At 46.2% G+C, this 26,108-nt stretch overlaps 1 protein-coding gene across 1 annotated transcript in view; it reads right to left on the reverse strand.

Moving 5' to 3' along the window:
• Positions 1–26,108, reverse strand: part of LOC110491111 (voltage-dependent L-type calcium channel subunit alpha-1D-like) — a 119,584-nt gene that overhangs the window by 28,179 nt on the left and 65,297 nt on the right. The window contains exons 8-29 of the mRNA XM_090203492.1: positions 23,629–23,732; positions 23,313–23,485; positions 16,973–17,047; positions 15,527–15,614; positions 15,372–15,398; positions 14,853–15,013; positions 14,330–14,555; positions 13,881–14,088; positions 13,518–13,638; positions 13,075–13,189; positions 12,911–12,968; positions 6,038–6,092; positions 5,799–5,943; positions 3,349–3,478; positions 3,002–3,061; positions 2,862–2,921; positions 1,486–1,592; positions 1,260–1,347; positions 971–1,078; positions 783–835; positions 499–645; positions 108–309 (exon numbers count right to left, since the gene is read on the reverse strand). Coding sequence (XP_090059618.1) covers positions 108–309; positions 499–645; positions 783–835; positions 971–1,078; positions 1,260–1,347; positions 1,486–1,592; positions 2,862–2,921; positions 3,002–3,061; positions 3,349–3,478; positions 5,799–5,943; positions 6,038–6,092; positions 12,911–12,968; positions 13,075–13,189; positions 13,518–13,638; positions 13,881–14,088; positions 14,330–14,555; positions 14,853–15,013; positions 15,372–15,398; positions 15,527–15,614; positions 16,973–17,047; positions 23,313–23,485; positions 23,629–23,732 — 2,511 coding nt within the window. The remainder of the gene's footprint in view (positions 1–107; positions 310–498; positions 646–782; positions 836–970; positions 1,079–1,259; positions 1,348–1,485; positions 1,593–2,861; positions 2,922–3,001; positions 3,062–3,348; positions 3,479–5,798; positions 5,944–6,037; positions 6,093–12,910; positions 12,969–13,074; positions 13,190–13,517; positions 13,639–13,880; positions 14,089–14,329; positions 14,556–14,852; positions 15,014–15,371; positions 15,399–15,526; positions 15,615–16,972; positions 17,048–23,312; positions 23,486–23,628; positions 23,733–26,108) is intronic.

A 26,108-nucleotide genomic window follows, 5' to 3' on the forward strand; every position in this document is an offset into this window, starting at 1 on the left:
ACCTGCCTAAAACTTTTGCACAGTACTGTACATATTTATGTTCACATACACACAACACACATACAAGCATTCACACACACACACACTAACACTAACTAGGTTGTTACCTGGTTCTTGTCCAGCTCACAGTTCTTGTACTCTTTCTCTCCCTGCTCCTGGAAGGTGACGATGACGAAACCGACAAAGATGTTCATCATGAAGAAGGCGATGATGATGATGTAGATGATGAAGAAGATGGAGATCTCCACGCGGTAGTTGTAGATGGGACCCATATTCTCTCGGTTGGAGTCGATGGCCTTGTACAGCAGACTGAGACACAGAAACAAACGCAAACTAATTAGTGAGATGGTTCGTCAAAATGTATGTCTGTCTGGATGTGCCTACGTGGAAGTGTGCATATTCACATGTGCATTTGCTGTGTGTGTGTGTGTGTGTGTGTGTGTGTGCACGTGCATGAGTGTGTGTGTGCGCATGCGTGCATCTGTGAGAGGCTCTTACGCAGGCCAGCCTTCAAATGTAGAGACGGTGAACAGAGCCATCATGGCCATGAGGACGTTGTCAAAGGTGAAGTCACTGTTGTACCAGATCCTCTCCCTAACTGCAGGCAACGCTGTATCTCCATCCTTATACAGGATGTATGTGCCTCTACAAGAGAGAGAGAGGAGTTATACATCTAAATCTATGTATCTACATAATCATCGGTATTTCCAAACAGACACAGACACATATCTGGGTCTCAGAACTCCAGTCCTTATGTTTGAACAAAGAGCAATCCAACTCACTTGCATTCCTCCGGGCTGGACTTGGCCTCGTCTGTGCAGCGATAGAACTTGCCCTGAGAGAACAGAACGTTTAACAGCTGCCCATCTGTCACACATATTACACACACATAACCACACATATAACTACTGCATCATGCATAGACTAGACAATACTTTATGAGTGTTAACACTGTAGTGGCGGTAGGCACCTTGAATAGCTGCACTCCTATGCAGGCGAACATGAACTGTAGCAGCGTGGTGACGATCATGATGTTGCCAATGGTCCTGATGGCCACAAATACACACTGGACCACATGCTGCAGGGTCAAGGGTCAAAAACAGAGGAGACAAGAGAGAAAAGGTCATGGATGAATGACCTTATTGGACCCTGTACCCTTAGCCTGGTGATTTACAAACGGGCGACTTCAGTAGTCAGTTATCTTGAGGGTGTGTTGTTAAACAGTTGTTACACTGTGGCCCACTGGCCCCCCGTCTCACCTTGAGGCCCTTGGCTCTGTTGATGGCCCTCAGGGGCCGCAACACCCTCAACACACGCAAGATCTTCACCACAGAGATGGCAGATGACCTGAACACCAAACACAGACAGTTATGGCCACATCGCTGACTGATTGAATGATTTATTTATTTCTTGCTTGATGGATCGATCAATCGATTGATCGACCAATTGATTCACCAATCGACCAATTGATTCATTTTTACATACTGAATGCCAAAGGACACCAGAGAGACTCCAACCACCAGTAGGTCCAGCAGGTTGAAGTAGTTCCTGCAGAAGGCTCCTTTATGGAGGAAAGCCCCAAAAGCTGTCATCTAGAGAGCACAGGGAGACCGGCATCAGGTATACTGACCTATACACTAGGCCATCTCATACCTGACACACAACAGGTTCAGCTACAACTGTAGATGAGCTAGACATGTAGGATCTTCATTTGAGCCAGTTTGCTACAGCAGGAAAATAATAACAGGAAATGTGAATTATTATGTGGATTCTAATTAACAGATTTTTTTGTGGGGTTTGATTCATTTTAAACCTCAAATACACGACACGTTTTAAATGTCCTGCATTTCAGGAAAGTTCTACTACAACAGGATGATCAAGCTAAGATTCTACATCTGTTGACACGCGCTCTTTCTCAGAGTGTGCAGACAAACACACCTACACACACTGATACAGATCTAGTTCCTTCTAATCTTACTCAAACTCCTACACATTCTGCTCAATAAGACATGAAGGGTATTTCAATAGAACAAAAACTGGTTTTAACAGCAACCAACAAACACAACAAAAAATAAAACATTATTTCAGAAATATGCTATTCATTTCCTTTATAGATTAGAACAAAGCTCAACCCACGTTCCTTGAATCTACAGGTAATCTATTGGTTCTGTCATTTGCATATTTAAGCCCAGGCTTAAAACACAAAACATGAGACTTGCATCAGTAGAGCGGTACAGAAGTGTATGAAAGCCTCCCAAACCAGAGAGGGGGGAGGTTGCATTCAAAAGAGTCTAATTGATCAGAGTCATTCATGTGTGTCATGGTTTCATGCATACTCTGTGGAAGTACTCAAAACAATCATACCAAAACAAGCGTCTGACCGATAGAAACTGATGCAGATGTGAGCCTTCACATGAAGCAAAGAGATCACACAGGTGGGGGCTGAACAGCAGAAGAGAATTGGGTCTGGGAAACATGTCAAGGATCTCCTAACCTGGTTGCTTTAGCATAAGCCAAACTGACAATGACAAAGGAGTTGTTGGCTAAAGTACAAACAGACCAGGGTAAGGTTCACAAAGAGGTGACCTACAATGAACCCTCATCTTTACAGGGTGCAGTTAAAACTGGACACAATAACAAGGCAGTGATTCATGCTACTGGAGTGATCCATGCTACACTCAAAAACATACAAAAATACATATTTCCCCCTCTTTTGGCTCCAAACTGGTTTGTGGTTAAAAGAGGTGCCGTGATGGTTGCTGACAGACAAGCAGAAAAAGACAGGCGCCATTTAAAAACAGGCGACATACAGTAGACGGGGGAGTGTAGCAAGACTATGGTTGTCATAGAAACCTGGTTACCTTCAACAGGATCTCAAAGGTAAATATACTAGTGAAGACATAATCTGCATAGCCTAGGATCTGGAAAGCAACGAGAAGGTCTGAGCGTTACTACACAAGCACTAGAGCACAGAACACACACACAGGGGGAGAGCATTTACCTTCAACAGGATCTCAACAGTAAAGATTGCCGTGAAAGCATAGTCAAAATAACCAAGTATCTGCAAAAAGCAATGTGAAAGTTTAACAGGAGGCCAAGGCATCAACACATTGACATGATATCAACAACTTCAGAAAGCATCAACAGTCCTAAATTGATTACTACTGCAATGAAGTATAGGTTTGAGGTTTTTAGTTCTTTTTAACACAGATATTTCATACCACTATTAGACATTATCGTGACAGTGTCATTACTGTAAAATTACAGTCAAATTACTTTCATGGAAGTAAAGATTATCTTGATGCTATCAAATGTTATTTTTCTGTAAGACTGCTGCAGTAAACATACGATGTTGCGTGCAGAGAAGTTCCGTATGGGGTCCTCAGCAGCCAGAGACACAGAGCTCAGCATGATGAAGACCAGGATGAGGTTGGTGAAGATGTGGTGGTTGATCAGCTTGTGGCAGGCCACCCGGACTCTGAGGAAAAAAAGCCATGAAATCACACATTGTTTTTGAGTGCGTGGGTGTGCGTGCATTATAACATATGTTTAGTACTGAGACCTACAGTGACTTGCAAAAGTATTCACCCCCCCCCCCCCCCCTTGGCGTTTCTCCTATTTTGTTGCATTACAACCTGTAATTTAAAAGGAATTTTATTTGGATTTCATGTAATGGACATACAGAAAATAGTCCAAATTGGTGAAGTGAAATGAAAAAAATAACTTGTTTCAAAAAATGTAAAGAAATGTAGAATTGAAAAGTGGGGGGTGTATATGTATTCTTCCCTTTGCTATGAAGCCCCTAAATACGATCTGGTGCAACCAATTACCTTCAGAAGTCACATAATTACTTAAATAAAGTCCACCTGTGTGCATTCTAAGAGTCACATGATCTGTCACATGATCTCAGTATACAGTTGAAGTCGGAAGTCTACATACACTTTAACCAAATACATTTAAACTCAGTTTTTCAATTTTCCTGACGTTTAATCAGAGTACAAATTCCAAGACTTAGGTCAGTTAGGAACACCAGTTTATTTTAAGAATGTGAAATGTCAGAATAATAGTAGAGAGAATGATTTATTTCAGCTTTTATTTCTTTCATCACATTCCCAGTGGGTCAGAAGTTTTCATACACTCAATTAGTATTTGGTAGCATTGCCTTTAAATTGTTTAACTTGGGTCAAACGTTTTGGGTAGCCTTCCACAAGCTTCCCACAATAAGTTGGGTGAATTTTGGCCCATTCCTACTGACAGAGCTGGTTTAACTGAGTCAGGTTTGTAGGCCTCCTTGCTCGCACACGCTTTTTCAGATCTGCCCACAAATTTTCTATAGGATTGAGGTCAGGGCTTTGTGATGGCCACTCCAATACCTTGACTTTGTTGTCCTTAAGCCATTTTGCCACAACTTTGGAGGTATGCTTGGGGTCATTGTCCATTTGGAAGACCCATTTGCGACCAAGCTTGAGATGTTGCTTCAATATATCCACATAATATTCCTTCTCATGATGCCATCTATTTTGTGAAGCGCACCAGTCCATCCCGCAGCAAAGCACACCCACAACATGATGCTGCCACCCTGTGCTTCACGGTTGGGATGGTGAACTTTGGCTTGCAAGCCTCACCCTTTTTCCTCCAAGCATAACGATGGTCATTACGGCCAAACAGTTCTATTTTTGTTTCATCAGACCAGAGGACATTTCTCCAAAAAGTATGATCTATGTCCCCATGTGCAGTTGCAAACCGTAGTCTGGATTTTTTTATGGCGATTTTGGAGCAACGGTTTCTTCCTTGCTGAGCGGCCTTTCAGGTAATGTTGATATATAACTTGTTTTACTGTGGATATAGATACTTTTGTACTTGTTTCCTCCAGCATCTTCACAAGGTCCTTTGCTGTTGTTCTGCGATTGTTTTGCACTTTTCGCACCAAAGTACGTTCTTCTCTAGGAGACAGAACACGTCTCCTTCCTGAGCGGTATGACGGCTGCGTGGGCCCATGGTGTTTATACTTGTGTAGTATTGTTTGTACAGATGAACGTGGTACCTTCAGGCGCCAACCCAACAACTCTCATCACCCCGAGAACCCTATCCCCACAGTGAAGCATGGTGGTGGCAGCATCATGCTGTGCGGGTGTTTTCATCGGCAGGGACTGGTAGATCGGCAGGGACTGGAAACTGGTCAGAATTGAAGGAAAGATGGATGCCGCTAAATACAGGGAAATTCTTGAGGGAAACCTGTTTCAGTCTTCTAGAGATTTGAGACTGGGATGGATGTTCACCTTCCAGCAGGACAATGAGCATACTCTAAGCATACTGCCAAAGCAACACTCGAGTGGTTTAAGGGGAAACATTTAAATGTATTGGAAAGGCCTAGTCAAAGGCAAGACCTCAATCCAAATGAGAATCTGTAGTATGACTTAAAGATTGCTGTACACCAGCGAACCCATCCAATTTGAAGGAGCTGTAGCAGTTTTGCCTTGAAGAATAGGCAAAAATCCCAGTGGACAGATGTGCCAACGTTATAGACACATACCCCAAGAGACTTTCAGCTGTAATTGCTGCAAAAGGTGGCTCTACAAAGTACTGACTTTGGGGGGTGAATAGTTATGCACGCTCAAGTTTTCAGTTGTTTTGTTGCATTTCTTGTTTGTTTCACCATAAAAAATACTTTGCATCTTCAAAGTGGTAGGCATGTTGTGTAAATCAAATGATACAACCCCCCCAAAAATCTATTTTAATTCCAGGTTGTAAGGCAACAAAATAGGAAAAATGCCAAGAAAGGGTGCCACTATACTTACGGGTTAGTGTGGCTGAAGATGAAGAAAGCACTGCCCTCAGGGATGGGCGGAGTCTTCTCCTTGATGCTGAGGTCTGACAGCCTTTGAGGGCGTGGCCCAACCGGAACCTCTGGCAGATTATCATCATCATTGTCATCATCACCAACTGGGGAAAACCAGGATCAGAGATAAGGCAGTGCCAGGCCATGGAAGCTATGGCAACAAAGCTAGGACACTGATCTCAGAGCAGATTAGGTTACCTGGAGTGTCTGGAGTGGGATACGGCTCCTTCTCCTCTTCCTCCTCCAGTGGAACCTACATTCATCAAGACACAAATAACATATCAGCAGTGTATCTGTACTGTTATGAATGCCATATGGTTTTAACTCACTGTATCATTTTATTTTATTGTTTTATTTAACCTTTATTTAACCAGGAAGGGCTCATTGAGATTTAAAATCTCTTTTTCAAGAGCGTCCTGGCCAAGATAGGCAGCACCAAGTCATTACAAAAATTACAGACAAACAACATGAAAAACTACAAGTAATCTAGTAAAAACCATAGAATTCACAAGATTATAACAAAATCAAAAACAGCAAATTAAAAACATTGACAGGTCAGGGAATCAGTCTCAAGATCATTCATCGGTGATTTAAAAATACCAATCGGGACAAGTTCTTCCAGTTTAAAAGTATTTTGTAAGGCGTTCCAAGACGATGGCGCAGAGAGCCCTTTTACCAAATTCAGTTCGGACATTTGGAACAGTTAGCAGGATAAAGTCCTGCGAACGAAGAGAACAGCCACCACATTTCTGAACAATAAAAATGCCCAAATAAAAAGGTAGTAAACCCAAAATGGCTTTGTAAATAAAAGTATACCAGTGACTGAGCCTACGAGTGACTAGAGAAGGCCAGCCAACCCTGGTATACAAAGTGCAGTGGTGCGTAAGGGTTTTGTAGTTTAAAATAAATCTCAAAGTGCCATGGTAAAGGGCGTCAATTGATCTCAAACACTGAGCGGAAGCATTCATATATAAAATATCCCCATTGTCACGACTTCTGCCGAAGTCGTTGCCTCTCCTTGTTCGGGCGGTGCTCGGCGTTCGACGTCACCGGTCTTCTAGCCATCATTGATCCTTTTTTCATTTTCCATTGGTTTTGTCTTGTCTTCCCACACACCTGTTTTCAATCCCATTCATTACCTGTTGTGTATTTAACCCTCTGTTTCCCCTCATGTCTTTGTCAGAGATTGTTTTATTGTCAGTGTAGTGTGATTGTTGTATAGGTGCGCGTCGGGTCCTCGTACCCATGTTTATGTACATTTAGTGTTATGGAGCATACTCCGTGGACTTTATTAAAAGACTCCATTTTACACTCCATTTGACTCTCTTGCGCCTGACTTCCCTGCCACCTATTACACCTACGCATGACAGAATCTCTGACCAAATATATGAAGTCAGCAGGAGAGGACACTATGCCCATGGAGCTGGAGGAACGCGTTCAGGAACAAGCTAGGGAGCTTGACGTTATCAGCTCCGTCATGGATCACATTTTCATGAAAATGGATCGCTGGGAGAGACAGGGAGTTTCTCCAGCGCCACCACCACCACAACCGGAATCTCCCGTGAACGATTTTTCCTCTCCGGAATCGAGGATCCATTTATCCCTACCTACGGGATACAACGGAGATACTGCCGGCTGCCAGGGTTTCCTCCTTAAACTGAACTTGTATCTAGCCACGGCCTCCCCAGTACCATCTGACCGTGAGAAGAGTTACGCCCTCGTCTCATGCCTCACCGGGAAAGCCCTGGAATGGGCCAGCGCTGTGTGTAGTAGGGAGGATGCGGCGCTGGACCATTTTGAGGAGTTCACCCGCCAATTCCAGATAGTATTCGATCACCCACCTGAAGGCAAAGCAGCGGGTGAGCTTCTCTATCATCTGAGGCAGGAGACGAGGAGTGCACAGGATTTTGCTTTGGAGTTTAGGACCTTGGCTGCCGGCGCTGGATGGAGCGACAGGGCCCTGATCGACCATTACCGTTGTAGTCTACGCGAGGACGTCCGTCGGGAGCTGGCCTGTAGAGACACCACCCTCACCTTCGACCAGCTGGTGGACATGTCCATCAAGCTGGACAACATGCTGGCTACTCGTGGACGTCTAGATCGGGGTCTGGTTGTTCCATCCTCCCGCACCCTCTCTCCCGAACCTATGGAATTGGGAGGGATGGTGCGCAGGGAGACCAGAGGGGGTTCCCGCTCGAGCACCATTCAAGGTCGCAGAGAGCACACTGCTGGTCGGTGCCGGGTTGGTTCCTCTGGGAATAGAGAGGGCAGGCAGGGCATTCTGGCGTCACCCCAGGTGAGTAGGCACCATTCTCATCCAGAGCCCTCTGCTGCACTAATGTTTGTCTCTGTCTCTTTTCCTGATTTTTCACTGCATTCCCAGTATAAGGCGCTAGTAGATTCGGGTGCGGCTGGGAATTTCATTAATAAAAGTCTAGCTCATAGTTTAGGGATCCCTATTGTTCCTGTGGATATGCCTTTCCCTATTCATGCCTTAGATAGTCGACCATTAGGGTCAGGGTTTATCAGGGAGGTAACCGCACCTTTGTGTATGATAACGCAGGAGGGTCACAAGGAGAAGATTAGTCTTTTCCTTATTGATTCTCCTGCGTATTCTGTGGTGCTAGGCCTACCCTGGTTAGTTTGTCATAACCCCACTGTTTCTTGGCCACAGAGGGCTCTCACAGGGTGGTCGCGAGAATGCTCAGGTAGGTGTTTAGGGGTTTCCGTTGGTGCTACTACGGTGGAAAGTCCAGACCAGGTCTCCACCGTGCGCATTCCCCCCGAATATGCCGATTTGGCTCTCGCCTTCTGTAAAAAGAAGGCGACTCAATTACCACCCCATCGACGGGGGGATTGTGCGATAGATCTCCTGGTAGACGCTGCATATCCGAAGAGTCACGTGTATCCCCTGTCGCAAGCGGAGACGGAGGCTATGGAGACATATATCTCTGAATCCCTGCATCAGGGGTTCATTCAGCCATCCATTTCACCTGTCTCTTCGAGTTTCTTTTTTGTGAAAAAAAAGGATGGCGGTTTACGCCCGTGCGTTGATTATCGAGGTCTTAATAAAATCACAGTGAAATATAGTTACCCGCTACCTCTGATCAATACGATTATTGAGTTAATGCACGGGGCACGTTTTTTCACAAAATTGGATCTCAGGAGTGCGTACAATCTGGTGCGTATTAGGAAGGGTGATGAGTGGAAGACGGCATTTAGCACCACCTCAGGTCATTATGAGTACCTGGTCATGCCATATGGGTTGATGAATGCTCCATCAGTTTTCCAATCATTTGTAGATGAGATCTTCAGGGACCTGCACGGGCAGGGTGTAGTGGTGTATATCGATGATATTCTGATATACTCTGCTACACGCGCCGAGCATGTGTCCCTGGTGCGCAGGGTGCTTGGTCGCCTGTTGGAGCATGATCTATATGTCAAGTCTGAGAAATGCTTGTTTTTCCAACAATCCATCTCCTTCCTAGGGCATCAGATTTCCACTTCAGGAGTGGAGATGGAGAGCGACCGCATTACAGCCGTGCGTAATTGGCCGACTCCAACCACGGTAAAGGAGTTGCAGCGTTTTTTGGGGGTTTTCCAATTACTACCGGAGGTTTATCCGGGGTTTTGGTCAGGTGGCAGCTCCCATTACCTCACTGCTAAAGGGGGGCCCGGTGCGCTTGCAGTGGTCGGCTGAGGCGAACAGGGCTTTTGAGCACCTGAAGACTCTGTTTACTTCGGTGCCTGTGCTGGCTCATCCGGATCCCTCTTTGCCATTCATAGTGGAGGTGGACGCATCCGAAGCTGGGATAGGAGCAGTGCTCTCTCAGCGTTCGGGTACGCCACCGAAGCTTCGCCCCTGTGCTTTCTTTTCTAAGAAGCTCAGCCCGGCGGAGCGAAACTATGATGTGGGGAACCGGGAGCTGTTAGCTGTCGTAGAAGCTTTGAAGGTGTGGAGGCATTGGCTTGAGGGGGCTAAACACCCTTTTCTCATCTGGACTGACCACCGCAATCTGGAGTATATCCGGCAGGCAAAGAGATTGAATCCTCGCCAGGCAAGGTGGGCCATGTTTTTCACTCGTTTTGTGTTTACTCTTTCTTACAGACCAGGCTCCCAGAACGTTAAGGCAGACGCATTGTCTCGGCTGTATGACACAGAGGAGCGGTCCATGGATCCCACTCCCATACTCCCAGCTTCGTGTTTGGTGGCGCCAGTAGTGTGGGAGCTGGACGCGGACATTGAGCGGGCGTCACGTACAGAGCCTTCTCCCCCTGAGTGTCCAGCTGGTCGTCTGTACGTTCCGTCTGCTGTCCGCGACCGATTGATATATTGGGCTCACACGTCACCCTCCTCTGGTCATCCTGGGATAGGTCGGACGATGCGCTGTCTTGACGGGAGATACTGGTGGCCCACTTTAGCTAAGGACGTGAGGATTTATGTTTCTTCCTGCTCGGTGTGCGCCCAGTGCAAGGCTCCTAGACACCTGCCCAGAGGTAAGCTACAACCTCTACCCGTTCCTCAACGGCCGTGGTCGCACCTGTCGGTGGATGACCGATCTTTTGACCGATCTTCCACCTTCACAGGGTTACACCACGATCCTGGTCATTGTGGATCGGTTTTCTAAGTCCTGTCGTCTCCTCCCTTTGCCCGGTCTCCCTACGGCCTTACAAACTGCAGAGGCCCTGTTTACACACGTTTTCCGGCACTATGGGGTGCCTGAGGATATAGTGTCTGATCGGGGTCCCCAGTTCACATCAAGGGTCTGGAAGGCGTTCATGGAGCGTCTGGGGATCTCGGTTAGTCTTACCTCAGGTTTTCACCCCGAGAGTAATGGGCAGGTGGAGAGAGTTAACCAGGATGTGGGTAGGTTTCTGCGGTCTTATTGCCAGGATCGGCCGGGGGAGTGGGCGAAGTTCGTGCCCTGGGCAGAGATGGCTCAGAACTCGCTACGTCACTCCTCCACTAACCTTACTCCCTTTCAATGTGTATTAGGGTATCAGCCGGTTCTGGCTCCTTGGCATCAGAGCCAGACCGAGGCCCCTGCGGTGGACAATTGGTTTCGGCACGCTGAGGAGACCTGGGAGGCAGCCCACGTCCACCTTCAGCGTGCCATATGGCGCAAGAAAATTGGCGCAGACCGTCGCCGCAGTGAGGCCCCAGTGTTCGCACCAGGGGACAGGGTCTGGCTCTCGACCCGAAACCTGCCCCTTCGCCTTCTCTGCCGGAAGCTGGGTCCGCGGTTTGTGGGGCCGTTTAAAGTCCTGAGGAGAGTGAACGAGGTATGTTATAGGTTACAACTACCCACTCATTACCGTATTAACCCCTCGTTCCATGTGTCTCTCCTCAGGCCGATGGTGGCTGGCCCGCTCCAGGAGGCTGAAGTGCGTAATGTTCCTCCGCCTCCTCTAGACATCGAGGGGGTTCCGGCGTACTCTGTTCGATCCATTTTGGATTCGAGACGTCGGGCGAGGGGCCTTCAGTACCTCGTGGACTGGGAGGGGTACGGGCCGGAGGAGAGATGCTGGGTTCCGGTGGAGGACGTGTTAGATACTTCCATGTTATCAGAATTCCACCGTCTCCATCCGGATCGCCCTGCACCTCGCCTTCCGGGTCGTCCCCGAGGCCGGTGTCGACGTGCAGCTGGAGCCGCGCGTCAGGGGGGGGGGTACTGTCACGACTTCTGCCGAAGTCGTTGCCTCTCCTTGTTCGGGCGGTGCTCGGCGTTCGACGTCACCGGTCTTCTAGCCATCATTGATCCTTTTTTCATTTTCCATTGGTTTTGTCTTGTCTTCCCACACACCTGTTTTCAATCCCATTCATTACCTGTTGTGTATTTAACCCTCTGTTTCCCCTCATGTCTTTGTCAGAGATTGTTTTATTGTCAGTGTAGTGTGATTGTTGTATAGGTGCGCGTCGGGTCCTCGTACCCATGTTTATGTACATTTAGTGTTATGGAGCATACTCCGTGGACTTTATTAAAAGACTCCATTTTACACTCCATTTGACTCTCCTGCGCCTGACTTCCCTGCCACCTATTACACCTACGCATGACACCCATAGTCTAGTAAAGGCATAAATTTAGCTGATACTAGCCACCTTCTGGCTTCAAAAGAAAAGGCCTTATTCCTAAAATAAAATCCCAATTTCAGCTTCAATTTTATTGTAAGTTGTTGAATATGCAATTTAAAAGAGAGGCCGTCATCAATTAAAATTCCAAGATATTTATATGAGGTTACAGCCTCAATCTCCTTGCCCTGACAGGTAGTAATAGGTGAAAGGTTCAGAGGTCTATTTCTTGCATTAGAAAACACCATTAGTTTAGTTTTGTCAGTATTGAGGATAAGCTTCAATTGACACAAGGTATGTTGAACAGTATAAAAAGCAGTTTGCAAGTTCTGGAAAGCTTTTGTAAGAGACAAGGCACAACAGTAAATAACAGTATCATCAGCATAAAAATTAAGTTGTGCATTTTGGACAATTTTGTCTTTATTTATATAAATAGTGAATAAGAGAGGACCAAGTACAGAGCCTTGGGGCACGCCATTAAAGACAGACAATTTAACAGACATAAGCCCATCAAATTGAGAGCACTGAGTTCTATCAGACAGATAGTTAGCAAACCATGCAACTGCATGCTCTGAAAGACCTACACTTGACAATCACTGCCTCAGTATAGCATGATCAACTGTATCAAAAGCCTTAGAGAGAGCAATAAAAAGTGAGACACAGTGCTGTTTTTTGTCAATGGCTTCAGTGATATCATTTAAAAACTTCATGGCTGCTGTAATTGTGCTATGCTTCTCCCTGAAGCCCGATTGGTACATTGATAAAATATAGTTAGTAAATAAAAACTATTTTAGCTGTTCACTCACAAGGGTTTCAAGTATTTTCACCAGGGGTGACCGCTTTGAGATTGGCCTATAATTATTTAAAATGTATTTATTTAGAATTTATCATTCTAAGTGGGCCACCATTACAAAATATTTTGTCTAATGGTGCCTCTGTGTGGTTATGGATTGCTCTTCTGTGACTTTCTAAAACCCCAATCTAAAAGCTACTCCGATTACCTTGAGATCCCCATCTTGGTCCTCAGGTTTCAGCTCCTCCATCTTATCAGTGTCATCTCTGGAAAAAAAAGAGCCCAAACACAAGACAACATCCCGACGGGTCAGGAGGAACAACAGAAAAACACAGACCATCCTCTCTTTCAGTAAGACAGTGCTGACATTACCTGGCACTCTTCTTCCTTTCCTTCTCCTCCTCTTCCTCCTTTTGGGCTGTGTTCAGGCTCTCTGCATCTGCCAGGTTGTCAACCGCGATGGCCAAGAAGACGTTCAGCAGGATGTCTGATTACAAACTGGACTTAAGGGCAACGGAGATACAACATTGACCTAACGTTTGAGTGTAATGCACTGTTCTACACTCCTGATCCTGTGGGCTAGCAATGTGTACCGGCTATTGTTCCAGCTCAGAACTAACATATTTGATTCAACAAACAAAGAAACTACTCATCAACTCATCATGACTAGCTGAGTCAAATGGGTTAGTGCTGGGGTGGAACAAAAGCCGGCAAGTATTGCGTCTCTCTTGAACCAGTGGATAATACTGATCTAAATGCTATATGACTAGGGGCAGCTGAAGCCATGTGTTCTACATGTTTTAAAAACAGGATACAGTTTCCACAGACAAAGAGGATGATGAAGTAGATGCAGACGACCATGCCTGAGGAGAAGGGTCCACCGTACGCCATGATGCCGTCATACATCACAGCATTCCAATCCTCGCCTGTCAGGATCTGAGTCACACAACACAGTGTAACACAACGTCATCCCAACTTTAGTACAACGCCATCACGACATTATTACAATATTACTATTACATTATTACAAGTCATCACAATGTTATCACAACGTCATATCACAATGTTACCACAACGTCATAACACAACATTATTACAACGCCATTATAACGTCATCACATTTTCATTATGTCAATAATCATTGTGAGAGAAGCCAGGAACAGGTAGAGTCGTCCTACCTGAAACACTGTGAGTAGTGCCTGGGGGAAGTTGTCGAAGGTGCTCCTCTTAGTTATCGTCTCGTCGAAGTTGAACTTGCCGCCGAAGAGCTGCATGCCCAACAGAGAGAAGATGATGATGAAGAGGAAGAGCAGGAGCAGGAGGGAGGCGATGGACTTCATGGAGTTGAGCAGCGATGCCACCAGGTTACTGAGAGATGCCCAGTGGCTACAGGGCAGAGAGAGAAAGAGAAGGTCAAGATGAATGCACAAACAACCCATACGCAAGCATGCAAGCACACATACCGAGAGACTGATAAACATTCTTCCAACAGTATATGATGCATCAAAACCAGTGAGCAAAGAAAGAGATGTGACGTGAATGTATCACAGAGGTAAACATTTTGCCAAAATTACACCTCCACCACGTCAGTCTATGTCCAGCCTCTCCTGAAGTCTCCCAGTCTCACCGTGTGACCTTGAAGATGCGTAGCAGACGGACACAGCGGAACACAGAGATGCCCAGGGGAGACATGATGGCCAGCTCCACCAGGATGGTCTCCACGATGCCGCCACACACCACGAAGCAGTCGAAGCGGTTGAACAGAGACACGAAGTAGGCCTGCAGGCCCAGACTATACATCTTCACCAGCATCTCACACGTAAACAGAGCCAGCAGAACCTTGTTGGCCACATCTGGAGAGCAGCAGACATCAGCATGTAGACATTACAGTACAACATTTTCCAGTTATAAAGATCACTGCTATGGGGATCTGGTAGGAAGGGTTACTGTATGCAGCAGATACAGTAGCTGGGTAAGTCATAGGTATTGTCTGATTATCAAGGGCACTACTGTAGTACAATGGCATTGTAGATTGTAAGATTCAAGGATAACATAGTAAGTATCCTGTGGGTTTCTGAGAAGGACACTGTAAAGTACACATTATGCTAAAACTACGTGATTGGGAAATAACATTTTGATCCTCTACCCACCCTGTACTTCCGTGAGCCAGTCAGGCTGGTTGTAGTGCTCTGAGGAGATGGTGAGCGTGTTGAGAAACACCAGGATGATCACCAGCCAATAGAAAGACACTGACTTCACGGCAACACGACACTTCCTGCGGCAGAACCGGTTCCAGCGACGCCATCGCCGACTTCAAGAGAGAGGAAATGATGTCACAATCTGACTCGAATCAGGAAGTTGTGTTACATACTGGTTGATCATCACAGGATTTCATGAACAGGTTAATTGTGAACTGGAATGAAATCATGCATGTTAGACAGAATATCTTAAACAATGTCAGGGTCACAGACTAAACAAAATGCAGACATGGTGAGGATGATGAAGATGTGGATGATGACGAAGAGGACATCAGCAGGAGTGCAGTGACTGATCAGGATGGACAGAGTGTGTGTGTGGGAAAAACACAAGCGAGTGACGATGAATTTCCACAATGTGCATCAGGGCCATGCAAAACAACTAATGACACATAGTACTGACAGAGGACTGACCTGTACTTTGATTTGATAATTTTCTGACTGAAGAAATGAAGAATCATATTGTTAATTCCATTTGCATGAATGACGTATTACAGAAGCTTTTTAAGTCTATTCAGGTAGAAAGAAACCTTGCACCTTGACAGACAGACAGAGACAGACAGACTCACCAGAGTGGTCCACAGCAGTTAGCCTTATCGTCCTCTCCGTTGGGGTTGTCAGTGTTCACAGACTCTGTCTCGCTGGCGGGCTTGCTTGCTGTGACATCACACAAACACAGGAAGTAAGGTGAGATCCAGTCGAACTATGGCTCTGACTTTCCAACCTAAAGAACCCTTATGATCAGGTTTGGGGAGTAACTGATTACATGTAATCTGATTTTTAAAAGGCTATAACTGTAATCCGTTACGTTACCAGCAAAAATATTGTAATCAGATTACAGATACTTTTGAAAAACTAGATGATTACTTCTTGGATTGCATTTAAATTCAGAAAGGATGTTTGTGAACAAAATACATTATGACACCTTTCTGTTTTCTCAATGACATTCAATTCAGCATTGAAAAAGGTTTGACCACAAGTCAGAGAACACTAGGATGACACGTCAAATGCGTTTGATGGATCCTTTTTGTCTCTCTCTAATGCCTTTTAAGGGGAAAGTAATCCAAAAAGTAACCAAAAGTTATCAGATTACGTTACTGAGTTCGGGTAATCCAAAAGTTACATTACTGATTACAATTTTGGACAGGTAACTGCAACAGATTACATTTAAAAAGTAGCCAACCCAATCCTACTTATGCCTGAGTGTTTTGGGTAGTTTAAATCTAGTAAACATGGCATGATTTCATATCCTCATCATTCAGTATAGGGCTCTTTGGGGACCATCATTGGCTGTCAGAATACAGAGGGCTGATTGCAGCAGCTGCAGAGATCATCCATGCTGTTTACTATGTGAATGGGATAACAATAGTGTGGTTTCTGATAGGGTTAGAAACGTTATGCTAGTAGTGGATCTGTGCAGATGCTGTACAAACCTTATGAATAAGTAAGTACAAGGTCAAAAGTACTCCACAAAATATCTCAAGGAAAAATCGAAATCACAGTGCACAGGAATGGAGTAAAAAAAAACAAGGCTTATAAAAATTAACTAAATAAAAGAAATGGCAATGAATGACTCAAAATGACCCCACAATGCATGTCTACAAGGCAATCTATCTATTTTGATTGTTTACAAATATGCATACCCTTTCCATAGTCAACATATCAATGTGTTTACATTTGCAGACAATATTTCCCTTATTCACTTATGGTCCAGTTCCGGAGAGTTCTAGGTTACAGTACAACATGCACATGACCTCTCGTAACCTCTAGAAGCCTTAAACCTGCTGGTTGTGTCTCAAAATACTGATGTTTGATTCACAAATCTTATCCTACTTTACCAAAGAGTCAGGACATGAGGACACAGATCTAATGAAGAGGCTGATTGAGTGAAATGAAGAGTAGTTGTAGAGAGGATTGAACACAACAATTGGACAAGAACACATCAAACTAGTAGCAAAGCACAAGCAAGCAAAGGAGGGAGGGCAAAAAACACACACACACACAACCCAATTTACCCTGTGTCTCTGTGGACTGACTGAACCAGCCAAACTTCCCTTTCTTCTTCTCCGTTAGGTCAGCCAGTGTCACGCCTTGGTGTTTTAAAGGCATGCAGTACATGCATTTAGACAGCAGAGGGAGCAGTGAGTCAGTAGAGAACAAGCGAGAACAGATATCTACTACTATATAAGCAGTTAGGAAGAGGCTAGAGAAGCACTAAACAAAACATAAGAGAAAAAAGAGAAGAGAAGCCAATAACTGGAAGGCATGAAAGAAGGCGAGAAGAAGAAGCAGTTGTAGAGCAGAGGAGAGAAGAAGAAGAAGGACATCTATTAGTAGCAGCTAGTGGGCCACACAGAGTTGAAGTCTACGTAGATTAAAACATGTATATTAAGGAAAGAGGGTTGGTAAAGTATGGTACCTAGACACCACACATAGACAACTGACATAGAGGGGTCTAATAATCTAACAACAGTGACAGATTATACTCTATACAGATATGCACTAATAAAGCTTTCTGTGGTGACCTAAAAACCAGTGGGTAGATAGATGGCTGGAGCTAGGGCTGCGGCAGTGCCAGGCAGAGCAGTGGGAGAGGGGGGGGGGGGGGGGGGGGTTGTCTCATCGCTGCAACTCTCGTACGTCCTCCGAAAGACAACCCAACCAAGCCGCACTGCTTCTTAACACAATGCCCACTTAACACAGAAGCCAGCCGCACCAATGTGTCAGAGGAAACACACCGTACACCTGGCGACCGTGTCAGCCTGCACTGCGCCCGGCCCGCCATAGGAGTCGCTAGTGAGTGATGGGATAAACACTCCCCTAACCCGGACGACGCTGGGTCAATTGTGCGCCGCCCCATGGGTCTCCCGGTCGCGGCCGGCTGCAACAGAGCCTGGACTCAAAACCAGAATCTCTACTGGCACGGCTAGCTCTGCGATGCAGTGTCTTAGACCACTGCGCCACTCGGGAGGCACAATCATCTCTTTTTAAACAGACTCACACAGACACCTCAAGGCCTCAAGGGATTCTACCACTGAGTCATGTTTGCCAAGAACCCTCATTCACATTACTTTCACTGGCTGTAAGCCAAAGCATTTGCAACACTGCTACTGAACATGTATAAATACACTATCTGAAATGAAACCTTCCATTATTGAGGATGGACTTTGTTTGGGTTATCCTGATCCTGATAAGACACTGCCATAGTATTTACTGTGTTTGTTTACAGTAGCAACCAGCTCAACTAATGTCCCATACAAACTCAATGAGAAACAGCACATCCATACATATTTTGTATTGTAGAGCCCAATAGTGAGAGTACTGCTGATACCGTAGATGAGGCACTCAAACCTACCGGCATGCATTAGTCTAACTCTCTAGATCTCCCAGGCTTTACAGTTAATGACGGGGGAGACAAAAATAGAACAATAGCATCACTGATGTGCCTATTATGTCTACTAAAAATTGCCCAGATGAGATGGATACTACAGCCAATATATCTCTCTCTCTCTCTCTGCACACTAAAACGTGCATCCATGTATGCACACACCGTCTGTCAGTCAGTCAGTCAACATACACTATGATGGGCATTAATATGGAGTTGGTCCCACCTTTGCTGCTATAACAGCCTCAACTCTTCTGCGAAGGCTTTCCACTAGATGCTGGAACATTGCTGCGGGGACTTGCTTCCGTTCAGCCACAAGAGCGTTAGTGAGGTTGGGCAATTAGGACTGGCTTGCAGTCGGCGTTCCAATTCCTCCCAAAGGAGTTCAATGGAGTTTAGGTCAGGGCTCTGTGCAGGCCAGTCAAGTTCTTCCACACCAATCTCGACAAACCATTTCTGATTGGATCTCGCTTTGTGCACGGGGGCATTGACATGCTGAAACAGTAAAGGGCCTTCCCCAAAATGTTCCCATAAAGTTGGAAGCACAGAATCATCTAGAATGTCATTGTAAGATGTAGCGTTAAGATTTCCCTTCACTGGAACTAAGGGGCTTAGCTCGAAACATGAAAAACAGCCCAGGACCATTATTCCTCCTCCACCAAACGTTACAGTTGGCACTATGCATTGGGGCAGGTAGTGTTGTCCTGGTATCCGCCAAACCCAGATTTGTCCGTCGGACTGCCAGATGGTGAAGCGTGATTCATCACTCCAGAGAACATGTTTCCACTGCTCCGGAGTCCAATGAAGGTGAGCTTTACACCACTCTAGCATTGGCATTGCGCATGGTGATCTTAGGCTTGTGTGTGGCTGCTCGGCCATGGAAACCCATTTCATGAAGCTCCCGACAAACAGTTATTGTGCTGACGTTGCTTCCAGAGGCAGTTTGGAACTCGGTATTGAGTGTTGCAACCGAGGACAGAGGATTTATACACTCTACGAGCTTCAGCACTCGGCGGTCCCGTTCTGTGAGTTTGTGTGGCCTATCACTTTGCAACCGAGCAGTAGTTGCTCCTAGATAATTTCCACTTCACAATAACAGCACTTACAGTTGACTTGGGCAGCTCTAGCAGGGCAGAAATTTGACGAACTGACTTGTTGGAATGGTGGCATCCTATGAAGGTGCCACGTTGAAAGTCACTGAGCTCTTTAGTAAGGCCATTCTACTGCCAATGTTTGTCTATGGAGATTGAATGGCTGGGTGCTCAATTTTATACACCTGTCAGCAACACGTGTGGCTGAAATAGCCAGATCCACAAATTTGAAGGGCTGTCCACTTACTTCTGTATAAATAGAGTACCTACAATAGCAAATGTCTCATCCCAACAGGAAGCGCTGTGTCGTCATGCATCATGCTGCACACGCTTACATAAAGAGGATTTGGATTACTGTCTCTTTCTTCCATTGAAGTCATATCATCATCATTCCTGTGTGTGTGCGTCTGTGTGTGTGTGTGTGTGTGCGAGATCATGTGTGTGTGTGTGTGTGTGTGTGTGTGTGTTACGGCTGAAGCAGCAGACATGACATTCACTTTCATTTGGTTTACCCAGAATGATAACAATTTCTCAGGAAGTCCTGGGATCAATAGCAATATGATCCAGTGACATAACATCACAGGAACAGGTGGTAGAACCAACAGGGAACAAACACCCATTATTGCATTCCAAAAACAGATTTATTTCCAACCTGTTTAAAACCTAGACCTCTGTCTCTGTCTCTGAACCACACTGCTGGCCAGGTGCTGGTGACAAGGTAGAGTAGACTTTCAGCATGACTTTCAGTATGCTTTTGGAGAAGAGCACTCAACATGCACTGCACTGACACAAATGACTGATGATTGGTTGAACATATAAGAAGGTTGTTGGAGCTGTACTGTTAGAGTTCAGTGCAGGCTTTGATGTTATTGACCATAACCTGTTGTTGAATTTCTTTATGTGATATGGCTTTTCAACCTCTGCCAAATTTTGGATTTAGAGATATTTATTTAATAGGCTCTGTCGCAGCCGGCCGCGACCGGGAGGTTCCGTGGGGCGACACACAATTGGCCTAGCGTCGTCCGGGTTAGGGAGGGGTTGGCCGGTAGGGATATCCTTGTCTCATCGGGCGCTAGCGACTCCTGTGGCGGGCCGGGCGCAGTGCACGCTAACCAGGTCGCCAGGTGCACGGTGTTTCCTCCGACACATTGGTGCGGCTGGCTTCTGGGTTGGATGTGCGCTGTGTTAAGAAGCAGTGAGGCTTGGTTGGGTTGTGTTTCGGAGGATGCATGGCTTTGGACCTTCGTCTCTCCCGAAACCGTACGGGAGTTGTAGCGACGAGACAAGACAGTAACTACTAACAATTGGATACCACGAAATTGGGGAGAAAAAGGGGTAAATTCAAAATAAAATAAAACAACTAAAATGCTTGATTGCATTTCAAAGAATGAATGTATAGGAGGAGCGAGAGCTGCGTGTATATTATCTGTGACAAACAGGTGCTGTTAGATGACATCCTGTTTCTGCCTGTTTGGAACCGTGTAAACAACACTAAATACATTAAAAGTAATACCAGTCTGTTGTAACAATTTTTTTAAGGCTTTATTACAACATAGCAAATATTAAAAGCAGCTGAATCTGTGAAATTGCTTTATCCAACATTTTTCCGTTGCATGAGGCTTGGCGCTCACAGAATCAGTAGGATATTAAACAAACACTCAAACAGTAGCAGGATCTGTCTTATTTCTGTAGATATGGATGATTTATAAAGCCAGGTACATTTAACAGTTAGGCTGTTGATTATAGACCTAATTAAGATGGGGTTTCCTCTCTCTCTCACTTTCGTTAGACAACTAAGGCCAGGGCTGTTCTCATCTAACGTCGCTGCAGCCTCCGCCACATTGCTCGCCAATCCCAATATGCTGCTTAACGTTGCTATTATGCATAGGGAAAGGCGACAATTCTACGGCGCACTGAACATGAAGTTTCAGAACTGTGGACAGTGACTGTATCCAACGCAGGAGAAATCACATTTGTTATAAAATAATATTCAAAATATTAGATTTGCACCACTATTTTGACATAATATAGTCATATACAGTTTCAGTATCACATCTTAGTGTGAAGTACCATCCTCGTGGCCTCCGCAGTGGATTAGACCACTGAGAATCAGACAGGTGTCTTGTGCACCATGAAAAAATAAGAACATGTTGACTGCTCGACTAAAGAAATCTCGGTCGACCAACAGCCTATCGACCAAACAATCGACCAGTCGACTAAATGGTGTCAGCCCTAGTGGCCAGTAAAGAACTGGTCCTGAACGTCTCTAAAACTAAGAGCATTGTATTTGGTACAAGTTCTAGACCTCAGCTGTATCTGGTAATGAATGGTGTGGCTGTTGAACAAGTTGAGAGGGCTAAATTACTTGGTTTGACCATAGATTGTAAACTGTCAGGATCAAAACATATAGATTCAATGGTTGTAAAGATGGGGAGAGGTCTGGTTGTAAAGATGGGGAGAGGTCTGGTTGTAAAGATGGGGAGAGGTCTGTCCGGTGAGAAAGAGATTTTTTTTTTTTGACACCACACTCCATTAAGCAAGTCCTGCATCACTTGTTGTTTTTATAAGAAACACGAATGTGTTGGAAATTCCAAATTGTTGTAGTGAACTTACACACAGCACTGACACACACTTACCCCACCAGACATGCCACCAGGGGTCTTTTCACAGTCCCCAGGTTCAGAACAAATTCAAGGAAACATACAGTATTATACAGACCCATGATTGAATGGAACTCCCTTCCATCTTATATAGCACAAGTGAACCGCAAACCTGGTTTCAAAAAACAAATAAAGCAACACCTCACGGCACAACGCCTCTCCCCCATGTGACCTACGTGTTGTGTGCATGTACTGACATGTATGTGGAAGTGATAGACGAACACACACAATACATGTTAATCTTTTAAATGTATGTCAGTTGTAATATATTTAATTTGGTATGTCTTCTCCTTTGTGTCGGACCCCAGTAAGACTAGCTGTCGCCATTGGCGTCGGCTAATAGGGATCCTAATAACATCTAAACCTAGGTAGAACAGAGGGGAATGAGATGTGAAGGGGGTGGTGAGGTAGGAGAACAGAGGGGAATGAGATGTGAAGGAGGTGGTGAGGTAGGAGAACAGAGGGGAATGAGATGTGAAGGGGGTGGTGAGGTAGGAGAACAGAGGGGAATGAGATGTGAAGGAGGTGGTGAGGTAGGAGAACAGAGGGGAATGAGATGTGAAGGGGGTGGTGAGGTAGGAGAACAGAGGGGAATGAGATGTGAAGGGGGTGGTGAGGTAGGTGAACAGAGGGGAATGAGATGTGAAGGAGGTGGTGAGGTAGGAGAACAGAGGGGAATGAGATGTGAAGGAGGTGGTGAGGTAGGAGAACAGAGGGGAATGAGATGTGAAGGGGGTGGTGAGGTAGGAGAACAGAGGGGAATGAGATGTGAAGGGGGTGGTGAGGTAGGAGAACAGAGGGGAATGAGATGTGAAGGGGGTGGTGAGGTAGGAGAACAGAGGGGAATGAGATGTGAAGGGGGTGGTGAGGTAGGTGAACAGAGGGGAATGAGATGTGAAGGAGGTGGTGAGGTAGGAGAACAGAGGGGAATGAGATGTGAAGGGGGTGGTGAGGTAGGAGAACAGAGGGGAATGAGATGTGAAGGGGGTGGTGAGGTAGGAGAACAGAGGGGAATGAGATGTGAAGGGGGTGGTGAGGTAGGAGAACAGAGGGGAATGAGATGTGAAGGGGGTGGTGAGGTAGGAGAACAGAGGGGAATGAGATGTGAAGGGGGTGGTGAGGTAGGAGAACAGAGGGGAATGAGATGTGAAGGAGGTGGTGAGGTAGGAGAACAGAGGGGAATGAGATGTGAAGGGGGTGGTGAGGTAGGAGGACTCACGGATGCGTTTTCTCCCCTCCTCGTCCCCCTCCTCGTCATTCTCAGGGTCGATGTCCTCGGCCTGAGTGATCCAGTCCAGGTAGCCCTTCAGATCCTCCTCCAGCTGCTGCTTCTCTCTCAGCTTCTGGAAGTCTCCACGAGCCTTGGCCTTCTCTCTCTCCTTGGAAAACTCTCTGTGGACGGACACACACACACACAAAGACAAAACCTCAGAAACCTGTTCCCTCTATGTGTGTATTTCTGTGTGTGCACTCTCGTGTGTGTGTATGTGTGCATATGTTCAGTATATAGGACAATGATGATTCTAATGTCTTACCCGCTTAAAACTCCCAGAACCAGGTTGAGAACGAAGAAGGAGCCGAAGATGACCAGACTGACGAAGTAAACCCAGGGCAACTCAAAGCCCATGGCATCATTCATCTGAAACAACAAAAACAGTCACAGTTAGCTTTAGAGGACAATCGTGAAGTTCCGGGGAAAACTAGATCAGCCACCTAAAGTTGAAGTCGGAAGTTTACGTACACTTAGGTTGGAGTCATTAAAACTAGTTTTTCAACCACTCCACACATTTCTTGTTAACAAACTATAGTTTTGGCAAGTCGGTTAAGACATCTACTTTGTGCAAGTAATTTTTCCAACAATTGTTTACAGACAGATTATTTCACTTGTAATTCACTGTATCACAATTCCAGTGGGTCAGAAGTTTACATACACTAAGTTGTGTTATTTCCTCTTTTCAGTGACTCTCTCTTTAAGACAACTGTGTGTGCAGGCTTTTACTTCACCCAAAACAGTAACACAGCTCATTTGTTGATGAAGACTATGAATCAGGTTGTGTTACAGTTGGCTGGAGCAAAATCCTGCACCCACAGCGCAGAAAAGATTTCCTACCACTGCTATAAAGAATCTGTCTCTCAGGACACTACACACAGGAGAGTATAGATGTGTGAGCAGACCATAGATAGAGGGGAGGGGAGGTCAAATATCTGCCAATCATCTCTCCATTCCTCCTCTGTGTTCAGCTCCCACTCCATCCCTTTCATGTCTGTTGAGTGGCTGCATCTTTCCTCCACTCGCATTGTCACCTTCACCCCATCCATGGCTTCATTAGCATCGCATCACCATGGTAACTGGTACATGAACGAAAAGAAGAGAGGGCAGTACTGATAGAGCGGGAGGGAGAGTCAGTCAGAAGAGAAGAGAAAGCAAGAGAGGAAGAGGAAAGAAGAGATGGAGCAGGAATAGGGTTCAGGGACAGGGGTATGGTTCAGGGGTAGGGTTCAGGGACAGGGGTATGGTTCAGGGGTAGGGTTCAGGGACAGGGGTATGGTTCAGGGGTAGGGTTCAGGGACAGGGGTAGGGTTCAGGGGTAGGGTTCAGGGACAGGAATAGGGTTCAGGGACAGGGGTAGGGTTCAGGGACAGGAATAGGGTTCAGGGGTATGGTTCAGGGACAGGAATAGGGTTCAGGGGTATGGTTCAGGGACAGGGGTAGGGTTCAGGGACAGGAATAGGGTTCAGGGACAGGGGTATGGTTCAGGGGTAGGGTTCAGAGACAGGAATAGGGTTCAGGGGTATGGTTCAGGGACAGGAGAAGGGTTAGGGTTCAGGGGTATGGTTCAGGGACAGGGGTAGGGTTCAGGGACAGGGGTATGGTTCAGGGGTAGGATTCAGGGACAGGAAAAGGGTTCAGGGTTCAGGGGTAGGGTTCAGGGACAGGGGTAGGGTTCAGGGGTAGGGTTCAGGGACAGGGGTAGGGTTCAGGGGTAGGGTTCAGGGACAGGAATAGGGTTCAGGGTTCAGGGGTAGGGTTCAGGGACAGGGGTATGGTTCAGGGACAGGGTTATGGTTCAGGGACAGGAATATGAATAGGGTTCAGGGACAGGTATATGGTTCAGGGTTCAGGGACAGGGTTCAGGGACAGGAATAGGGTTCAGAGACAGGGGTACGGTTCAGGGACAGGGGTATGGTTCATGGTTCAGGGTTCAGGGACAGGAATAGGGTTCAGGGGTATGGTTCAGGGACAGGGGTAGGGTTCAGGGACAGGAATAGGGTTCAGGGACAGGGGTATGGTTCAGGGGTAGGGTTCAGAGACAGGAATAGGGTTCAGGGGTATGGTTCAGGGACAGGAGAAGGGTTAGGGTTCAGGGGTATGGTTCAGGGATAGGGGTAAGGTTCAGGGACAGGGGTATGGTTCAGGGGTAGGATTCAGGGACAGGAAAAGGGTTCAGGGTTCAGGGGTAGGGTTCAGGGACAGGGGTAGGGTTCAGGGGTAGGGTTCAGGGACAGGGGTAGGGTTCAGGGGTAGGGTTCAGGGACAGGAATAGGGTTCAGGGTTCAGGGGTAGGGTTCAGGGACAGGGGTATGGTTCAGGGACAGGGTTATGGTTCAGGGACAGGAATATGAATAGGGTTCAGGGACAGGTATATGGTTCAGGGTTCAAGGACAGGGTTCAGGGACAGGAATAGGGTTCAGAGACAGGGGTACGGTTCAGGGACAGGGGTATGGTTCATGGTTCAGGGTTCAGGGACAGGAATAGGGTTCAGGGACACAGGTAGGGTTCAGAGTTCAGAGACAGTGGTAGGATTAGGGGATAAGGTTCAGGGACAGGGGTATGGTTCAGGGACAGGGATAGGGTTCAGGGTTCAGGGACAGCGGTAGGGTTAGGGGACAGGGTTAGGGGACAGAGAGAGAGAGAGAGAGAGAGAGAGAGAGAGAGAGAGAGAGAGAAAGTGAGAGAGAGAGAAAGTGAGAGAAAAAAGGATAGGCTACGACAACCGAGAACAGGTAGGCTGCT

The sequence above is a fragment of the Oncorhynchus mykiss genome, chromosome 16, assembly GCF_057628025.1.
Source record: "Oncorhynchus mykiss isolate SJ-2025 chromosome 16, ASM5762802v1, whole genome shotgun sequence".
Taxonomy (NCBI): Eukaryota; Metazoa; Chordata; class Actinopteri; order Salmoniformes; family Salmonidae; genus Oncorhynchus; species Oncorhynchus mykiss.